The sequence below is a fragment of the Pristiophorus japonicus genome, chromosome 9 (assembly GCF_044704955.1).
Source record: "Pristiophorus japonicus isolate sPriJap1 chromosome 9, sPriJap1.hap1, whole genome shotgun sequence".
NCBI classification, from domain to species: domain Eukaryota; kingdom Metazoa; phylum Chordata; class Chondrichthyes; family Pristiophoridae; genus Pristiophorus; species Pristiophorus japonicus.
In genome coordinates, this window is record NC_091985.1 from 158,847,522 (window position 1) to 158,869,295 (window position 21,774).

Sequence of the window (21,774 nt, forward strand, 5' to 3'; positions counted from 1 at the left end):
CCACTCTAACCCTCCACTGGTGCAGAGCCGAGTCCTGGATGCGAGACACACGCACACACACACACACACAGCTCCCACCCCCCCCTTCACACACACAGACGCCCCCCCTTCACACACACACACAGCCCCCCCTTCACACACACACACAGCCCCCCCTTCACACACACACACAGCCCCCCCTTCACACACACACACAGCCCCCCCTTCACACACACACACAGCCCCCCCTTCACACACACACACAGCCCCCCCTTCACACACACACACAGCCCCCCCTTCACACACACACACAGCCCCCCCTTCACACACACAGCCCCCCCTTCACACACACAGCCCCCCCTTCACACACACAGCCCCCCCTTCACACACACAGCCCCCCCTTCACACACACAGCCCCCCCTTCACACACACAGCCCCCCCTTCACACACACAGCCCCCCCTTCACACACACAGCCCCCCCTTCACACACACACAGCCCCCCCTTCACACACACACAGCCCCCCCTTCACACACACACAGCCCCCCCATCACACACACACAGCCCCCCCATCACACACACAGCCCCCCCTTCACACACACACAGCCCCCCCTTCACACACACACAGCCCCCCCTTCACACACACACAGCCCCCCCTTCACACACACACAGCCCCCCCTTCACACACACACAGCCCCCCCTTCACACACACAGCCCCCCCTTCACACACACAGCCCCCCCTCACACACACAGCCCCCCCCTCACACACACACAGCCCCCCCCTCTCACACACACAGCCCCCCCCTCACACACACACAGCCCCCCCCTCACACACACACAGCCCCCCCCTCACACACACACAGCCCCCCCCTCACACACACACAGCCCCCCCCTCACACACACACAGCCCCCCCCTCACACACACACAGCCCCCCCTCACACACACACAGCAACCCCCCTTCACACACCACAGCACAGCCCCCCCTCACACACACAGCCCCCCCCTCACACACACACAGCCCCCCCCTCACACACACACAGCCCCCCCCTCACACACACACAGCCCCCCCCTCACACACACACAGCCCCCCCTCACACACACACAGCCCCCCCTCACACACACACACAGCCCCCCCCTCACACACACACACAGCCCCCCCCTCACACACACACAGCCCCCCCCTCACACACACACAGCCCCCCCCCCACACACACACAGCCCCCCCCTCACACACACAGCCCCCCCCTCACACACACACAGCCCCCCCCTCACACACACACAGCCCCCCCTCACACACACACAGCCCCCCCTCACACACACACAGCCCCCCCTCACACACACACAGCCCCCCCTCACACACACAGCCCCCCCTCACACACACAGCCCCCCCTCACACACACAGCCCCCCCCTCACACACACAGCCCCCCCCTCCCTCACGCACACACAGCACCCCCCTCACACACACACCCCCCCCCCTCACACACACACAGCTCTCCCCCCTCACACACACACAGCTCTCCCCCCTCACACACACACAGCCCTCCCCCCTCACACACACACAGCCCTCCCCCCTCACACACACACAGCCCTCCCCCCTCACACACACACACAGCAACCCCCCCCTCCCCCTCTCTCACACACACACACACAGCACCACCCTCCCCCTCACTCACACACACACACACACACACACACACACACACAGCACCACCCTCCCCCTCACTCACACACACACACACGATCGTTTTTTAAAATAATTTGTGTTGTGGTGGCGTGGGCAATGTTTTGGGAATGTTTTTGTGGCGGGGGGGTTTTTGGGAATCCCCTTCCCCCCCTGCCCAGGCGTCTCTCGGAGCGCTCCCGGCCCGGCCCTTTAGCTCGGGAGTTTCCCATCCTAACTCCTAACCGACACCTCCCTTAGCGCCCCGCCCCACACTAAGGGCCCAGCTACCCAATGTTATTTACTGCGGCGCAAACTGCTCCCGGGCGCTAACTTTACCGTCTCGCCGCCATTATCGCCCCAAAAACATCAAAGCCCAAAAACCCAGCCCATGGACCTTTCAGAGTAGTTGCTCAGAGTGAGCCGTTCCCAAATGCTTCCTCCTTACCGACAGTGAAACAGAACTGCAGCACGTGCACTGCACCCTCTTGCTTCAGGAAGTTCATGAACCAGAAGAGCAGATCCTGTTGCTCTCGGATCTCCTTCAGCTCAAGTTTGAGGGCCTAGAGTGATGGTGGGATAAACAAACAAGTGTTCAGCATTTTGTCAAGCTGAGCTAGTAAGCATTTAAACAGGAGTCGATATTAGCCATGTGCAACACAACAGGGGTTTAGGAACATTTGAAATGGGCCGATCTTCAGAGTAATGAAACAAATGTAATATAGTGCAGTGTCATACATAGATCACGTTGCTGTATAAACCAAAGTAAAGCTCTGCAAAATTCACCTGGTTTATCAACGTTATATAAAACCCAAAGGGAGGCAGGATTCTGGGACCCAAACACCGAGTCCCTAAAAGCTCCTCCGTTCAGAGTATGTTGTATCCTTCAAATTCCATGATATACGTTACCCTGCTGCACACATACATGTTGTGTTTGCAGCAATGCTTTCATTTAATCTGCAGTATTTTTCCTGTCAGCAGACCTTGGCAGACAGGATGGATAGCAAACACGAGACAAATAAGCCTACCCTTTATACAAAGAAAGACTTGCATTTATATAGCACCTTTCATGACCACCGGACGTCTCAAAGTGCTTTACAGCCAATGGAGTATTTTTTGGTGTGTAGTCACTGTTGTAATGTACATAATTAAGGAGATGTGAAGAAGTGAAACTATAAAACTCTGGGTTTTCTAATCATTTTCCGTTATACTTTTAACTAGCGTTTTTTTATGGTGCTACCCTGGCCACGTTTGGCCATTCAAGATTCCCATCACAAATTACTCCGTCACCACTGTGGAATGGCTGAATTTTGCTGTACATCTTCTGTCAGGGCAGGACAGTCTCACCACATGTCCATTATATTTTATAATGTAATATACTGGCAAAATTTGGGCAGAATTGACCATCATCATCGGCAGTCCCTCGAAGCGAGGATGACTTGCTTCCACGCCAAAAAGGAATGGGTTCACAGGTGTTTCAATGAAGGAGCTAATATTCCAGATCCCGAACTACATGTTGAAGGGTGTAAGATGCCTGTGCGTGGATTTTTTTAACGTGTGGTGGCCGTTGCACACCAGATACCACACGGGCTTGACAGAGCTAGGTCTTGGTCCAGTGGCAAGGATTACGCAAGACGACTGGAGACCAGCTCTGCTGCACGGACCTCGTGCGCACACTTATCGCAGTGTGGGCTGGCCCATGCTGCCCCTGGGCCCCCGCCTCTTCTGGGCCCCGATCACATCCCTCCACAGTCTCTCACCGCTCCTGTTACCAGGCTACGATATACTGCAGTCCAACATTATTGGTTCTGCCCTTTCACAAGCAGCAGTACCTGTAGTTTGTGGAGGTACAAACGTGTGCGGTGACCACACGTGCATTTGGTAAAAGAACCTCTCACAGGTTAAAGCCTTGGCCTTCAGCAGCTGTTCAGAATAGACAGAAGCAATTTCATGCCAAAGGTGCTTGCATTTATATAGAGCCTTTAATGGAGTAAAATGTCCCAAGATGCTTCACAGAAGCGTCATAAAACTAAATTTGACACCGAGCCACATGAGGAGAAATTAGAGCAGATGCTTGATCAAAGAGGTAGATTTTAAGAACCATCTTAAAGGAGGAAATAGAGAGGTAGAGGAATGGAGAGGTTTAAGGAAGGAATTCCACAGCTTAAGGCCTTGGCAGCTGAAGGCACAGTCGCCAATAGTGGAGCGATTAAGATTGGGGATGCTCAAGAGGCCAGAATTGTGGGAATGCAGAGATTTCGGGTGGGGGGCTGTATTGTTGGAGGTGATTATAGGGAGGGGCAAGGCTATGGAGGGATTTGAAAACAAGGATGAGAATTTTGAAATCGAGGCGTTGCTTAACTGGGAGCCAATGTAGTTCAGTGACCATAAGGGTGATGGGTAAACAGGATTAGGTGCGAGTTAGGACACGGGCAGCCGAGTTTTGGATCACCTCTAGTTTACATAGGGTGGAATATGGGAGGCCAGCCAGGATTGCATTGAAATAGTCAAGTCTAGAGGTAACAAAGGCATGGATGAGGGCTTCAGCAGCGGATGAGCTGAGGCAAGGGTGGGGACTGGCAATGCTACTGAGGTGGAAACAGGCGGTCTTAGTTATGCTGCGGATATGCCATCAGAAGCTCATCCCGGGATCAAATATAACACCAAAGTTGCAAACAGTCAGATAGATGTTAGGAGAGGGATGGAGTCGTTGGCTAGGGAACAGAGTTTCTGGCAGGAATGGAAGAGAATGGCTTTGGTCTTCCCAATATTTAGTTGGAGGAAATTTCTGCTCATCCAGTACTGGATGTCAGACAAGCAGTCTGACAATTTAGAGACCGTGGAGGGGTCGAGAGAAGTGGTGGTGAGGTAGAGCTGGGTGTCGTCAGCGTACATGTGGAAACTGATGCCATGTTTTCGGATGATGTTGCCAAGGGGCATCATGTAGGTGAGAAATAGGAGGAGGCCAAGGATAGATCCTTGGGGGACACCAGAGGCAACGGTGTGTGAGCGGGAGAGAAGCCATTGCAGGTGATTTTCTGGCTACTATTGGATAGCTAGGAATGGAACCAGGCGAGTGCAGTCCCACCCAGCTGGATGATGGTGGATGGACGATGGTGGAGAGGCGTTGGAGGAGGATGGAGTGGTCAACTGTGTCAAAGGCTGCCGACAGGTCGAGAAGGATGAGGAGGGATAGATTATCTCTGTTACAGTCACATAGGATGGAATTTAATGAGAGCCGTTTCGGTACTATGGCAGGGATGGAAAACTGATTGGTGGAATTCAAACATGGAGTTGCAGGAAAAATGGGCAGGTATTTGGAAGGCGACAACACATTCAAGGACTAGAGAGAAGAAAGGGAGGTTGGCGATGGGGCAAGAGTAGTTTGCAAGGACGGAGGGTTCAAGAGTTGTTTTTTTGAGGAGGGAGTGACTTGAAGGAGACGGGGACCTGAGCAGAGAGAACACTTAACAATATAAGCTAACATGGGGGGGCCAGTAAGGGAAGTTGGGTGGTCAGCAGTTAAGGGGGAATATGGGGGAGTAAGCATGAGATGGATCTCTTGGACAAGATGAGCTTGGAGAGGACATGAGGGGAGATCGAAGGGAAACTGGAGAAAGATGCGAATTCGGGGTTAGGGCAGAGGAGCTAGCAGAATGGAGAGAAGCAGCAGATCGGATGGTTATTCTTCGAGACAAAAAAGTCCATGAGCTCCTTGCACACCTGTTGTGGATGTGAGTGTGGAGGAGACAGGGGAGTGGGTTTAAGAAGATGGTTTGCAGTAAAGAAAAGAAGCCGAGGTTTAATTTTACATTCCAGGATGAGCCTGGAATAGTGAGAAGTCTTGGCAGACGACAGCAGGACCCAATAATGCTTTATGTGGTCCAGTCAGATCTGGCGGTGAATGACGAAAGCAGTTGTCCGCCATGTCTGGTCAAGTCTGCGTCCCTTGGACTTAAGGAGTGGATCTGAGGGCCGGCCAGAGTGAGACAGAGCAATAGTTTGAATAAGGACTAGGGCATCAAAGTTGGAGGTGAGGATGTGGTGGAGCAGATTGTTAGCTGCAGAATTGTTGTGGTGAATGGAGGGGCAGTTGGGGTTTTGAAGAGTAGTGTAGGTGAATTGAGGGACAACTAGAAACGTTTTATTTTTAAACAACAATCATTTTGCTCTATAATTTCAGCTGCATAATATAAATCCTTCATTTAAAATTGCAGTAGGTCCTTAGTTATTCCAGCAGCGCAGCAGCAAGAATGTGTAAGCCAACAGAAATACAGGGAGATGTGCAGTGGATTTGCAAAATGTAAATGCAGCACAAAATAACATTTATCAAAGGAAAGATTTTACATTCCTACCGATTGGGTCTTATTCCTTGCATCAGCATATCTCTGCAGGAAGGGAACCAAGGGGGAGGGGGGCTCTGTCGCTGGTTCCGGCTAATAACAGAAGCACATTTGATCCAATTAATCAGAACCACTGGAAAGAACCATTTTTACCATTCACATACTTCTTCATCAAAATCAGCAAGGGGCGTTCATCATGTTACTGTACACAAAGAAGCTGGGCTAGACCATGCCTTCAGCAAGGACTCGATGGTTATTTTTTTTTTACAAGAATTGGTTCCTCATCAGTCATTTCCTTTTGTTAATCCGACAAACACTACAATCGCTTGTTCAGCGTTTTTCTCCCCCGGGAACACTATTGTGTCATATGAGCACTCGGATATAGCTCCAGCTGTTACAGTGGCATTAGACAATGCTGAGTAATTAAAAAAATGTGTCGATGAAGATAGAAGTTCATAGGAACCTGAGCTTGGGATCAGGGGCTAATCATTTAATATTCATCGTTAATGAGACGATGCACTTCTGTTCATGTCAGTTCCAGACACAAGCAGGCATGGCATTATTGTAAATCTAAAACGCAGTGCTAATCCACATCTAGCTGACAGGAGTGCACTGCTGTCTGATTATTATAACCACAATACCTGCTCCACCTACACTAGGTACTCCACCTAGCAAGCTGACAGCAGGTCAAACTCATTATACCCGTGGTTGGCTGATTGAAAGTAATTAGAACGACAAACCATAACATGATGTCTTTGAGTCAAACTTTCCCTGAGAAAGATGTTTACAGATCATTAATACTCACTGGACTATCGTCTATGAAGATCAGCAACAAATGGTTGACAGTGTCCTAAGAAAAACAGGAAAATGTAACTGGCATTTGAATATCCAGAACAAAGTACCCGACAGATCATTATACTGGAATATAATTAACTAAAGAATGGACCATCAAATCTCAAATTTAACATTAACTGTCATCTAGACATTAGAAAAACTTGGATTTATATAGCGCCTTTCATGACCACCAAACGTCTCAAAGTGCTTTACAGCAGATGAAGTACTTTTGGAGTATAGTCACTGTTGTAAGGTAGGAACTGTTGTCGAGATATTGTTGAAAAGCACTAAAAATGCAGCACAGGAGACCTTTAGGTTTAAGTCAATGAAAATTATTGAGAGCAAGGAACTCCCACAAAGTGACCTCAGTGAAGATAGAAATAGTATATATAGATAAAATTGCTCATTTGAGTCATCCAATATTAGATGGCAGAAATAATGACATTAATTTTTTTTGTGTCAGCTGTGGCTCAGTGGGTGGCACACTCGCCTGAGTCAGAAGGTTGTGGGTTCAAGTCCCACTCCAGGTACTTGAGCACATAAACCTAGGCTGTCACTCCAGTGCAGTACTGAGGGAGTGCTGCACTGTTGGAGGTGCCGTCTTTCGGATGAGCCATTAAACCGAGGCCGCATCTGCTCCCTCAGGTGGACGTCAAAGATCCCCTGGCACTATTTTGAAGAGCAGGTGGAGTTATCCCCGGTGTCCACGCCAATATTTATCCCTCAATCAACTTAACAAAAAAATAGATTATCTGGTCATGATCACATTGCTGTTTGTGGGAGCTTGCTGTGCACAAATTGGCTGCTGCGTAACCTACATTACAACAGTGACTACACTACAAAAGTACTTCATTGGCTGTAAAGCGCTTTGGGACGTCCGGTGGTTTTGAAAGGCGCTATACAAATGCAAGTCTTTCTTAAAAGGGCAAGTGTGATTGTAATAGAGGAATTTAACTATAAAGGAGTTTAGAGGAAGTCTAAAATTAAGCTAGCATCAAGGAGTTCTGATGAAAGGTCATCGGCCTGAAACGTTAACTCTGTTTCTCTCCCCACAGATGCTGCCTGATCCGGTGTGTTTCCAGCATTTGCTGTTTTTATTTCTGGTACTAAGTAGATTGGTTAAGTACTGCTGGTCAACGACAATAGCTGGATGCAAAATGTGCATCTTGAACACTATGAGGCAATGACTGTTGGGGGAGGGCATTTGAGTTCTGGTGCTAAAGAGTCATGTTGAGAATTAGGTGCATAGGAATGGCCAACAAGGGAGATAACACAAGAGAAGGAATGAAATGGATTACGGAGAGCGAGATGACGTGGGCACACTGTTCAGGAATCAGAAGGAAGCTGCTAGGGTTGTAGGTCAAAGATCAAATGATAAAGATTGGAAGATGTGAAGGTATGGACAGGTGTAACATTAGGGGATAGTACGATTCTCCAACAGAGACAGTAAGGTATGGACTGTATGGTCATGAACTTCCAAGAGAAGGCCCAAGACAGAGCAGGCTCATGATGTTTGGTAAATAGTTACGCTGGGGAACAATGCAGTATTTTTTTCTTTCTTTTATTCATTTCCACTTAATTCTCCCAATGACGAATCGTCAAGATGGATGGGGAAGGAAACAAGACAATGGAAGTTTACTGTTGGAGGGGTAGGGAAACGGTACGCAGTACGCAGGGAAACTTTCCTTCAACCACTGTCTGTCCCACCTGTAACAGGGACTGTGGCTCTCGTATTGGACTGTTCAGTCACCGAAGGACTCATTTTAAGAGTGGAAGCAAATCTTCCTCGATTCCAAGGGACTGCCTATGATGATGATGGGGTAGCTGTGAAGTGGGATGGAATTGTGAAGAGGTAGAGGTGGGTGCCATCAGCATGTATATGCCCCCCAGAGCTATGCCTTCAGATGGTGTCATCAATGGCCAACATATAAATGATGAAAAGGGGGCTGAGGATGGAACCTTGGGGACACTAGAGGGGACCATATGTGGGCAGGACATTTGGTGGCAGCACAGGGATAGGTAGCACTGGAACCACACAAGTGTCAATAAAACGGGATCAAATTGTTTTTTTGTGTTTCTGGGCTGCTCAGCCTATCATGTGGACAACATATACATTTAAATCAATATTGCTATTCATTTGCCTGGATCTCAAACTGCTGATACTTACAAATCTTGGTGTTCGGATTTAGGATTCATTTGCCAATGAAACAACAGTGACAAATTAACTTCAATATAGGTTTGCAAGAGGCAGTACCTTTTGGTAAGAAAAGACTTGCATTTATATATAGCGCCTTTCATGACCAGCGGACATCTCAAAGCGCTTTACAGCCAATGAAGTACTTTTGGAGTGTAGTCACTGTTGTAATGTGGGAAACACGGCAGCCAAAGCCCCACAAACAGCAATGTGACAATGAGCAGATAATCTGTTTTTGTGATATTGGTTGAGGGATAAATATTGGCCAGGAAACTCAAGATAACTCCCCTGCTCTTCTTCGAAATAGTGCCATGTGATCTTTTACATCCACCTGAGAGAGAGCAGGCGGGGGCCTCGGATTAACGTCTCATCCGAATGACGGATAAAGAAGGATAAAGAGGGCTCAGACTCCTTGGAAAGCGTGGCCGGAATTTTCTCCGGGTAGGCGGGTTGGGGGGGGGGGGGGGGGAGAGGGGGGATCTCAGAGGCGGCCGGGATACCCAGGAGGCCGTGCTCCCTGCAGGCCCTGTCGACTTTAACGGCAGGGCCTGACTTGAATGCGAGGCCTCGGATTCTCGTCCGCAGCCAGCCAGGTTGAGAGACCGGGGAAGAGACTGGAAGGAGGCCTGGGGAAGTGATCGGAGGCCTCAAGAAGGGAGTCTCCGATCGCTGGGGGGGTAGTTAGACAGGGTCCCTGGATACAGAAGGTCGGTATAAAGCCACTTAGCTCCTGGATGCAGCAGTCCCCGGCTCGGTTTAACGACCCAGTTTCACGAATTGTGTGAAACCCATCCACATGCAGTTAAAAACAAAATGGAGGGGCCAAAAAAAAAAGGCTTCCAGCCTCATTACAATATTTAAATTGAGGTAACGCCCCCTGGGAGCGGGTTAGTCGTCCGCCCCGCCTCCCTTGAATCCACAAGTGGGTGGGATCAAGTTGCGAATCCCATTTTTAGCACTTTAACTGCCCCCACGCTCCAAACCCACCGTTTATTAAGGGAAAATTCCGGCCTAAGTGTCTAAATAGAGGAGAGGGTACAGATATACAATCGCTAAAAGTAGCTACACAGGTTAATAAGGCTATTCAAAAAAACACGAGGACTAATTTCTAGAAGGATAGAATTAAAAAGCAGAGAACTCATGTTAAACTTGTACCGAACCTTGGTTAGACCACACGAAGTACTATGCACAGTTCTGGTCTCCATATTATAAAAAGCATATAGTGGCACTGGAGAAGGTGCAAAAAAGAATTACTAGAACCGAGGGATTATATCTATCAGGAAAGACTGAACAGGCTGGGCTCTTTTCTTTCGGAAGGGGTGACCTGATAGATTATGAAAGGGTTTCATAGGGTAGACGTAGAGAAGATGTTTCCCCTTGCAGGCGAGACCAGAACTAGGGGTCATAAATATAAGATAATCCAAGAGAGAATTCAGGAGAAACCTCTTTAGTCAGAGTGGTTAGAGTCAGCATGGATTTATGAAGGGGAAGTCATGTTTGACAAATTTGCTGGAATTCTTTGAGGATGTAAGGAACAGGGTGGATAAAGGGGAACCAGTGGATGTGATATATTTGGACTTCCAGAAGACATTTGATAAGGTTACTGCACAAGATAAAAGTTCACGGGGTTGGAGGTAATATATTAGCATGGATGGAGGATTGGCTCACTAACAGAAAACAGAGAGTCGGGATAAAGGGTTCATTCTCTGGTTGGCAATCAGTAACCAGTGGGGTGCCGCAGGGATCAGTGCTGGGACCCCAACTATTTACAATCTATATTAATGACTTGGATGAAGGGACCGAGTGTAACGTAGCCAGGTTTGCTGACGATACAAAGATGGGAGGAAAAGCAATGTGTGAGGAGGACACAGAAAATCTACAAAAGGACATAGACAGGCTAAGTGAGTGGGCAAAAATTTAACAGGTGGAATATAATGTTGGAAAGTGTGAGGTCATGCACTTCGGTAAAAAAAATCAAGAGCAAGTTATTATTTAAATGGAGAAAGATTGCAAAGTGCCGCAGTACAGCGGAACCTGGGGGTACTTGTGCATGAAACACAAAAGGTTAGTATGCAGGTACAGCAAGTGATCAGGAAGGCCAATGGAATCTTGGCCTTTATTGCAAAAGGGATGGAGTATAAAAGCAGAGAAGTCTTGCTACAGTTATATAAGGTATTGGTGAGGCAACACCTGGAATACTGTGTGCAGTTTTGGTTTCCATATTTACGAAAGGATATACTTGCTTTGGAGGGAGTTCAGAGAAGGTTCACTAGGTTGATTCCAGAGATGAAGGGGTTGACTTATGAGGAAAGGTTGAGTAGGTTGGGCCTCTACTCATTGGAATTCAGAAGATTGAGGTGTGATCTTATCGAAACGTATAAGATTATGAGGGGGCTTGGCAAGGTGGATGCAGAGAAAATGTTTCTACTGATGGGGTAAGACTAGAACTAGGGGGCATAATCTTAGAATAACGGGCTGCCCATTTAAAACTGAGACGAGGAGAAATTTCTTTTCTCAGAAGGTTGTAAATCTGTGGAATTCGCTGCCTCAGAGAGCAGTGGAAGCTAGGACATTGAATAAATTTAAGACAGAGATAGTTTCTGAACCGATAAGGGAATAAGTGGTTATGGGGAGCGGGCAGGGAAGTGGAGCTGAGTCCATGATTGGATCAGCCAAGATCGTATAAAATGGCAGAGCAGGCTCGAGGGGCCATATGGCCTACTCCTGCTCCTATTTCTTATGTTCTTAATGTGGAGGCGTCTGGCTAATGAATACATTTAAAGGGAAGCTAGATAAGCACATGAGTGAGAAAGGAATAGAAGAATATGTTGATGGTGTTAGATGAAGAAAGGTAGTAGGAAGCTCATGTGGAGCATAAACATTGGCATGGATCTGCTGGGCTAAATGGCCTGTTTCTGTGCTGTAAATACTGTGCAAAGTAATAACAGGCAGTTCCAAACCTTCAAATCCACAAAATTCAAATATAAAAAAAGCAGTAAAAAATACAAGGGCAAAGGAGACCAGGCTGGACGTCATGTTCACAAGCTGCATTCAGAATATATTTCACAAACTCTATTTTTCTTTGGGGAAAAAAAGGAAAGATTTTGTTCTTTTGGTCAAAGTAATTATGCAGTTTCGTTCAAGACAACAAAAATATTTACCGGATCAGCCAAGAAGTCCAGGGAGGGAAGAAACACCGACCCGGCCAGAATTTCTTGGATCAACAGGGCTAGAGATCTAGATATCAAACAGAGGGGGAATCAGCCTCATGCAGCACATTCTGTATTCAATTCACATGCAGCAATAGAACCTGGGTCCGAAGGCCATCAAGTCAAAAATGAATGCACAATCCTTCCCTATACATTTTCATGATGTATAGAAATCTACATAAAACAGCTATATCAAGAGCATTAAACTTATAGGGCTGGATTTTCGGTTCCGCTCATTTCGGAGCGGCAATGGCAGCGGGACGGTAAAGTTTGCGCCTCAGTCAGCAAAATTGGGCAGCTGGGCCCAGAGTGTGGGGCGGAGCGCCAAGGGAGGCATTACACACCTCTCTTTGGGCGCTAGGCCGGCTGAGCATGTGACAATCCCCAGCTAAACAGCCGGCCTGGGAGCGCTCAGAGGAGCCTTGGGGAGGGAAAAAAAACCCAGCAAAAACATTCCCAATACATAGCCCACGCCACCACAACATAAATCACAAAAAAAACAGTCACACTTGCCTGAGGTGGACATTACTTACCTCACTGCGGTCGCTACAACTCGTCCCAGCAGGGGGCGCTCTACGGAGCACTATGGATCGGGCAGCAGCCAAAAATCGAGCTGGTGTCGCAACCAGGGGCGTTGCACACCGACTCTCCACTTCCAGGTGGTACGGCTCCGCGCCCCGTCGAAACCGGCACCGAATGTCCCGGCGGAGCTCTGCAAGCTGGCTGGCTGGCCGCCCGCCCAGAAGTGCTTACCGCCACCTCACCGCGGCACTAACAGGGGCGGCAGAAGACCGAAAATACAGCCCCTAGTTTCTGCTCTCATTAGCTGGGCTCCTTGCAATGAGTGACTTGATCCAATACATTCCCATAGATGGATTTAAATTAATTAATGAAGACAACATAGGATTTGGTTTCAAATGCCAGATTAAGTTAGCAAACCATCGCATTCTGACGACAGCTGGCCCACAAGTGCAATTATAATGAGGTGCGTGACACAATGAAACGGATAAAATCCATTATTGCACTGCTCAACTCGCATTGCAATATATTTCAAGCCACTTGAGCAGCAGCAACAATTTGCAGTTAGAAAAGCACCTTTCATGTAGAAAAGCATCCCAGTGTTTCACAGATGCATAATCAAAGAATGGATGCCAGGCCACATCAAGGAAGAAGATAGGGGTGTGACCAAAGCTTGGTGAAAGAGGTGGGCTCACCTTAAAGGTGGTGGAGAGGCAAAGCGGTTTAGGGAAGGAATTCCAGAGCCTTCGGTTGGACCCGAGCAGTGATGGTACGGCCACTAATGGTGGGACGCCCACAAAGCCAGAGCAGATGGACAGAGGGGGTTGTTGAACTGCAGGAGGTTCGAGACAGAACGAGCAAGGCCATGGAGGGACATAACACAAGGATGAGAACTGTAAATGCGAGATGTTGGGAGGCTGGTCGCCAATCAGGCCTTTACACCTCTTGCTCAGGGCAAAACTGGGTTGAAAAAAATCTCAGTGACAAAACTTTTCATTCAATTGTTATGTCCTATTGTTAATGGCAAGACATTTAAAAAAGCATCATTACACTGTGGAGAAGTGATCAACATTTTAGTGTGTCAGCAGAGCACCAAAAATGATGATCTCCATGTTTAGTCAGAATTTAAAGTGAAAACTCCAGAATATTGAAAGATGACAGAGACACAGGGCTGTCGTGATGGGTAAAAAAAGTCACTCGCAACAGGAGTCTTCAATTCTTTTTCAGTGGCTTCTAATAAGAAACTTGCCCAATATGCTTCCCTTTGCAAAGCGTGTAATCGAAAGTGAGTCCCAGCACATTACCTGCATTCTGTGGCCTTTGGCGGAAGAATGTATGGGAACAACAGCTCAGTTAACTTCCTGAGATACAGCAGTTCATCCCTGCGACTTCTCAGAGCCAGATGCAGATCTGGCCCGTACTCTTCCAGTGCAGCCTGTTGTAAATATTCACTATGTTTTACTGAAACGGGAAGAAACACCCAATATTACTCATTCAAATACACCTGTCGGCAACCCGTGATTCCAGTTCAGAGAGACACAACTGGAGAACAATCCCCGATATCTGCACTCTGGGACACTGTTCCCAGCTGGAGGTGAAAATCAAACCATTGTAAACACAATCTCTAAAAGGTACCACAATTGAACAAGGTATGACAGTAGACAAGCAATGGCTAGCATTGAAAGAGTTAATACATAAATTACAACAAATATACATTCCTCTAAGGCACAAAAATTCCACGGGAAAAGTGGTCCAACTGTGCCTAACAAGAGAAGTTAAAGATAGTAGTAAATCAAAGGAAGAGGCTTATAAATGTTGCCAAAAGGAGCAGTAAGCCTGAGGACTGGGAGGATTTTAGAATTCAGCAAAGGAGGACCAAGTGATTGATAAAGAAAAACGAATATGAATAAATTAGCAAGACAGATAAAAACAGATTGTAAACATTTCTATAGGTATGTAAATAGGAAGAGATTAGTGAAAATAAACATGGGCGCATTAGAGGCAGAGACAGGAGAAATTATAATAGGATTACATAGGATATATGGCACAGAAACAGACCATTCGGCCCAACCAGTCCATGCCGGCGTTTATACTCCACTCAAGCCTCCTCCCGTCTTTCCTCATCTAAATCTATCAGCATAACCCTCTATTCCTTTCTCCCTCATAGGCTTGTCTAGCCTCCCCTTAAATGCATCTATACTATTTGCTGCAACATTGTCGCCACTCTCTGGGTAAAGAAGTTTTTTCTGAATACCCTATTGGATTTCTTGGTGACTATCTTATATTGATGGCCTCTAGTTATGCTATCAATATAAGATAAGAATGTTCTCGCTGTATCTACTTTGTCAAAACCATTCATAATTTTATAGACCTATAATTAGGTCACCCCTCAGCCTTCTCTTTTCAAGAGAAAAGAGACCCAGCCTGTTCATCCTTTCCTGATAGGTATACTCTCGCATTTCTGGTGTCATCCTTGTAAATCTTCTCTGCACCCTCTCCAGTGCCTCTATATCCTTTTTATAATGTGACCAGAACTGTACACAGTACTCTAAGTTTGGTCTAACCACAGTTCGATACAGGTTTAGCAGAACTTCCCTACTTTTCAATTCTATGGGCTAGAATTTCCAAAAAATTCTCCAGCGTCGGATTGTCGCCCAAAATACCGCTAAGATTCTCAAATTTCATTTTTTTTAAATCCGCCCGGCGGAAAAAAATGGACCTTACACCCCGATTCTCGGCGGAGATGGAATCTTGGGCCGATCGGGCGGTTCTTCAAAAAAAAATGGGTGATAATTACTAAAATGTACACCGAGGCTGCGGGTTGGGCCAAGGAGGAGAAAAAAAAACAATATTTTTTCAAAAAACGTAAAATAAAAAAACAAATCAGAAAAACACTCTCAGGACCCTTTCATCTTGATCACGAAGAGAATTTTAAAATAATTATTAAAAACCCATTAACTTACCTTTTTTTTGCAGGGTTACTTACCTCCCCCGCCCAGCTCCCGCTGCTCCTCGTGGGCAATTTTTTTTTCCCAACTTACTTATGGGTCACCGCTGAGCCAAAAAAATCGGGCGATGGCAGTCGGTGCACGCCAGCGGTCAGTGGACGGTACACGCCGGCGGTCAGTGGACGGCACACGCCGGCGGTCCACCCCCCCCCGGTGGTACTTCGAAGCCCCCGGCGGAACTCAGCTGTGGAAATTTGACACATAGAAACATAGAAAATAGGTGCAGGAGTAGGCCATTCGGCCCTTCTAGCCTGCACCGCCATTCAATGAGTTCATGGCTGAACATTCAACTTCAGTACCCCATTCCTGCTTTCTCGCCATACTCCTTGATCCCCCTAGTAGTAAGGACCTCATCTAACTCCTTTTTGAATATATTTAGTGAATTGGCCTCAACAACTTTCTGTGGTAGAGAATTCCACAGGTTCACCACTCTCTGGGTGAAGAAGTTCCTCCGCATCTCGGTCCTAAATGGCTTACCCCTTATCCTTAGACTGTGACCTCTGGTTCTGGACTTCCCCAACATTGGGAACATTCTTCCTGCAGCTAACCTGTCTAACCCCGTCAGAATTTTAAATGTTTCTATGAGGTCCCCTCTCATTCTTCTGAACTCCAGTGAATACAAGCCCAGTTGATCCAGTCTTTCTTGATAGGTCAGTCCTGCCATCCCGGGAATCAGTCTGGTGAACCTTCGCTGCACTCCCTCAATAGCAAGAATGTCCTTCCTCAGGTTAGGAGACCAAAACTGTACACAATACTCCAGGTGTGGCCTCACCAATGCCCTGTACAACTGTAGCAACACCTCCCTGCCCCTGTACTCAAATCCCCTTGCTATGAAGGCCAACATGCCATTTGCTTTCTTAACCGCCTGCTGCACCTGCATGCCAACCTTCAATGACTGATGTACCATGACACCCAGGTCTCTTTGCACCTCCCCTTTTCCTAATCTGTCACCATTCAGATAATAGTCTGTCTCTCTGTTTTTACCACCAAAGTGGATAACCTCACATTTATCCACATTATACTTCATCTGCCATGCATTTGCCCACTCACCTAACCTATCCAAGTCGCTCTGCAGCCTCACAGCATCCTCTTCGCAACTCACACTGCCACCCAACTTAGTGTCATCTGCAAATTTGGAGACACGACCCGGTTCTCTCCCAAAACGACCAATACCGTCGAGAAACCGGGCGGCGATGGAGTGGAAATTCTAGCCCTATACCTCTAGAAATAAACCCTAGTGCTTGGTTTGCGTTTTTATGGCCTGGCCAAACTGTGTTGCAACTTTTAGTGGTTTGTGTATTTGTACTCCAAGATCCCTTTGTTCCTCTACCCCACCCAGACTCGCACCCTCCAAGTAATAAGTGACCTCCCTATTCTTCCTACCAAAATGTAACTCCTCACATTTATCTGTGTTCAACTTCATTTGCCAATTATATGCCCATTCAGTAAGTTTATTAATGTCCTCCTGTAATTGTTGCAGTCCTCCTCAGCATTGACTATTTGGTGTCATCCGCAAATTTAGAAATTGTGTTTTTGATTCCAAATTCTAAATCGTTAATATAAATTGTGAACAACAGTGGTCCCAGCACTGATCCTTGTGGAACACCACTACCCACCTTCTGCCGCTGTGGATAGCTATCCTTTACCCCTACTCTCTGCTTTCTGACTTGAAGCCAGCTAGCGATCCATTCTGCTCCCTGTCCCCAGACTCCGCATTCTCTGACCTTGTTCATCAGTCTATTATGAGGTACTTTATCAAAGGCCTTTTGAAAATCTAGATAGATTACATCTACTGCATTACCATTGTCTACTCCCTCTGTTACCTCTTCCAAAAATTCAATGAGGTTGGTCAATCAATAGTTTCTCTTTTGAAATCCATATTCGTTATTATATTTTTGGTTTCTAAATGTTCTTCTATATTCTCCTTTAGTAGGGATTCCATTATTTTTACCACCACCGATGTTAAGTTGACTTGTCTATAGCCCCCTCGACATGTTCAATCTCCCTTCTTAAATATAGGTATTACGTTAGCACGAATTATTAAATATGTGTAGTAATTGGCAATAAGGAAATGGCAGAGGCATTGAACAAATACTTTGGATCCGTCTTCATGGTAGAAGACACAAGAAACATTCCAGAAATAATAGGGAAACAAGAGTGTAGAGAGAATGAGGAATTTAAAGAAATGAGTATAAGTAAAGACATAGAGGGAGAAATTCAGTCATGCCTCAGTTGGGGCGGTAACCCAGGCAGAGCGGTAATTTTAGATCCTTGAAAAAGTTTGCGCCTCCCACCCAGAAATTAATCAGAATTGGTCAAAGTGCAGAAGGTGGGGCAAAATCACCTGTTACACACCTGACCTGGAGGGGGCGCGAACGAAAATGCTGACGCTAAATGTAATCGGCCCATTGCACATGCGTCGATCTCCGGTTCAGATCCTGGGAAAAACCGAGTCTCAAAGACGCAGCATAGTAGTGCACCCATTAAAGTTTTCAAAATCGCTTGTTTTCAACCCATACTGTTATGTCTGTCTGCTGCTGAAAACTGGGAGGCTCACACACCGTGCAGTGTGTAAACATTGCACTGACTGTGACCTCCGAGGGCAGCATTTCCTCATCCCTGTAAGTAGCCACCAGTTAACGACTCTGCAAGCCTGGACCCACTGTTTTTTTCCAGACGTTGTTATTGGCGGGCGCTCAATGAGGCAGCCGCACCGAATTTACCGACCGGGGCACAAGTGTGGGCGTTACACCAGGAATACATCAGGATCAGAGCGATCGTCAGCAGCCAGGTGCTAGCGGTTTGCTCCCCCGCTAAACCTCTACCATATTTTCCATTGGGGCGCTAAAAGCTGGGCGCCCAGTCGCTAAGCTCTATGCTCGCATTACCGCCCCTTATGGGTGCTAACGGAGGCTATAGACATCCAAAAATCCAGCCCAATGTACTGGAGAAACACCCTTAAAGGTCAGTGATGGTGGTGAAGAGGTACAGTTGAGTGTGGTTGGTGCATGTGGAAGCTAAAACTATGCTTGCAGTTGAAGTTGTCAAGTGGTAGTGTATGCCTATATTTAGGAAGGGAGTTGGAGCATGTCCAGGGAACTATAGGCCACTCAGCTTAATATCGTGGTAGCAAAAATAATGAAATCCCTACTAAAGGAGAAAATAGAAGAACATCTAGAAACCAAAAATATAATAGTCAGCATAGATTTCAAAAGGAAACATCTTGCTTGACCAACCTAATTGATTTTTTTGCAGAGATAACAGAGAGAGTAGACAAGGATAATGCAGATGTAATTTATCTAGATTTTCAAAAGGCCTTCGATAAGGTACCACATAATAGCATATTCAGCGCAGCCTTCGGTCGCCTAAGGAAGAGTGTGTTCGAAGATCAGGCCCTCAAATCTGGCACCAAAGCTTATGGTCTACAGGGCTGTAGTAATACCCACCCTCATGTATGGTTCAGAGACGTGGACCATAGACACCTCAAATCGCTGGAGAAATACCATCAACAATGTCGCCGCAAGATCCTGCAAATCCCCTGGGAGGACAGACGCGCAGTCAGTGTTCTCGATCAGGCCAACATCCCCAGCATCGAAGCACTGACCACACTTGACCAGCTCAGTTAGGTGGGCCACATTGTCTGCATGCCCGACACAAGACTCCCAAAGCAAGCACTCTACTCAGAACTCCTTCACGGCAGGCGACCCCCAGGTGGCAGAGGAAACATTACAAAGACACCCTCAAAGCCTCCCTGATAAAGTGCAACATCCCCACTGACACCTGGGAGTCCCTGGCCAAAGGCCGCCCTAAGTGGAGGAAGTGCATCCGGGAAGGCGCTGAGCATCTCGAGTCTCGTCGCCGAAAACATGCAGAAATCAAGCGCATGCAGCGGAAGGAGCGTGCGGCAAACCTGTCCCACCCACTCTTTCCTCCAACCACTGTCTGTCCCACCTGTGACAGAGACTGTAATTCTCTTATTGGACTGCACAGTCACCTGAGAACTCACTTTTAGAGTGGAAGCAAGTCTTCCTCAGTTTCGAGGCACTGCCTATGATGATGACATAATCTACTAATGAATAAGTCAGGGAATGAGTTCAGGGGACAAGTAAGTAAGAGTTTTTTTGAAGATGTAACTAGTAGGATGGATAAGGGGGAAATCAGTGGATGTAGTGTATTTAGACTTTGAAAATGCATTCGATAAGGTGCCACACAAGAGTTATAACACAAAATTAGGACTCATGAGATTGGAGATAATATATTGGCATGGATTGAGGATTGGTAAATGGTCAGAAAACAGAAAGTAGGAGTAAACTGGACTTTTTCAGGTTGGCAGGTTGTAACTAGTGGGATATCGGAAGGATCAGTGCTTGGGCCTCAATTATTTACAATCTATATTAATCACTTCGATGAAGTGTAAGGCATCGGAGTTTGCTGATGATACATAAGTTAGGTGGGAAAGTAAGCTGTGAAGAGAATGCAAAGAGGCTTCAAGGGATTACGGACAGGCTAAGTGAGTGGGAAAGAACATGGCAAATGGAATATAATGTAGAGAAATGTGAACTTAACCACTTTAGTAGGAAAAATTGAAAAGCAGTGTAGTTTTTAAATGCTAAGAAATTGAGGTATGTTGGTGTTCAGAGGGTCCTGGGTGTCCTTGTACATGAATCATAGAAAGTTAACATGCACGTTCAGCAAGCAATTAGGAAAGCAAATGGTATGTTAGCTTTTGTTACAAAGGGATTAGAATACAAGAGTAAAGAAGTCTTACTACAATTATACAGGGCATTGAGTGAGGCCACACCTGGAGTACTGTGTACAGTTCTGGTCTTCTTACCGAAGGAAGACTAGACTGGTTCCTGGGATGAGGGGATTGCCCTTTGAGGAAAGATTGAGTAGACTAGGGTTATATTCTCTGGAGTTTAGAAGAATGAGAGGTGATCTCATTAAAACATACAAAATTCTTATAGGACTTGACAGGGTTAATGCTGAGAAGATGTTTCCTCTGGCTCGGGAATCTAGAACACGGGGTCACAGTCTCAAAATAAGGGGTCGGCCATTTAAGCCGGAGATGAGGAAAAATGTCTTCACTCAAAGGGTGGTGAATCTTTGGAATTCTCTACCCCAGAGAGCTGTGGATGCTCAGGCATTTGAGTATACTCGAGACAAAGATCGATAGATTTTTGGGAATTAAGGGAATCCAAGGGATTATGGGGATAGTGCGGGAAAGTGGAGTTGAGGTAAAAGATCAGCCAAGCTCGAAGGGGCAAATGGCTGACTCCAGCTCCCATTTCTTATAATAACTGCTGCTGTAGCTGCTGTGGAAGGAACGCTAAACTCAGCTGTGCTACTCCGTAGAGCATAGATCTCCCTGCTGAGTCCAGGACATGGACCAATATTTTCTGCTTTAGCACTGCAGTCTGCATTTGGTCTTTGATCAAAGGTAGTGACTATTCTGAAGATACTCCAATTGGTTTGGAGCTGTGTAGCACTTCAGTCAACAAACCCTGCTCAATGACATGTTGTCCTTATAGCGAGAGGATTTGAGTATAGGAGCAGGGAGGTCTTGCTGCAGTTGTACAGGGCCTTAGTGAGACCACACCTTGAGTATTGTGTACAGTTTTGGTCTCCTAATCTGAGGAAGAACATTCTTGCTATTGAGGGAGTGCAGCGAAGGTTCATCAGACTGATTCCCGGGATGGCAGGACTGACAAATGAAGAAAGACTGGATCGACTAGGCTTATATTCACTGGAATTTAGAAGAATGAAAGGGGATCTCATTGAAGCATATAAAATTCTGACAGGATTGGACAGGTGAGATGCAGGAAGAATGTTCCCGATGTTGGGGAAGTCCAGAGCCAGGGGTCACAGTCTTAGGATAAGGGGTAAGCCATATAGGACTGAGATGAGGAGAAACTTTTTCACTCAGAGAGTTGTGAACCTAGTTGTTGAGGCCAGTTCGTTAGATATATTCAAAAGGGAGTTAGATGTGGCCCTTACGGCTAAAGGGATCAGGGGGTATGAAGAGAAA

The 21,774-nt window shown here is 46.7% G+C and overlaps 1 protein-coding gene across 7 annotated transcripts in view; it reads right to left on the reverse strand.

Annotated features, from left to right (window-relative positions):
• Positions 1-21,774, reverse strand: part of snx14 (sorting nexin 14) — a 186,759-nt gene that overhangs the window by 133,064 nt on the left and 31,921 nt on the right. For all 7 annotated transcript variants that reach the window (XM_070889997.1, XM_070889995.1, XM_070889994.1 and 4 more), the window contains exons 8-12: positions 14,043-14,199; positions 12,172-12,247; positions 6,788-6,832; positions 5,995-6,075; positions 2,088-2,202 (exon numbers count right to left, since the gene is read on the reverse strand). In XM_070889997.1, coding sequence (XP_070746098.1) covers positions 2,088-2,202; positions 5,995-6,075; positions 6,788-6,832; positions 12,172-12,247; positions 14,043-14,199 — 474 coding nt within the window. The remainder of the gene's footprint in view (positions 1-2,087; positions 2,203-5,994; positions 6,076-6,787; positions 6,833-12,171; positions 12,248-14,042; positions 14,200-21,774) is intronic.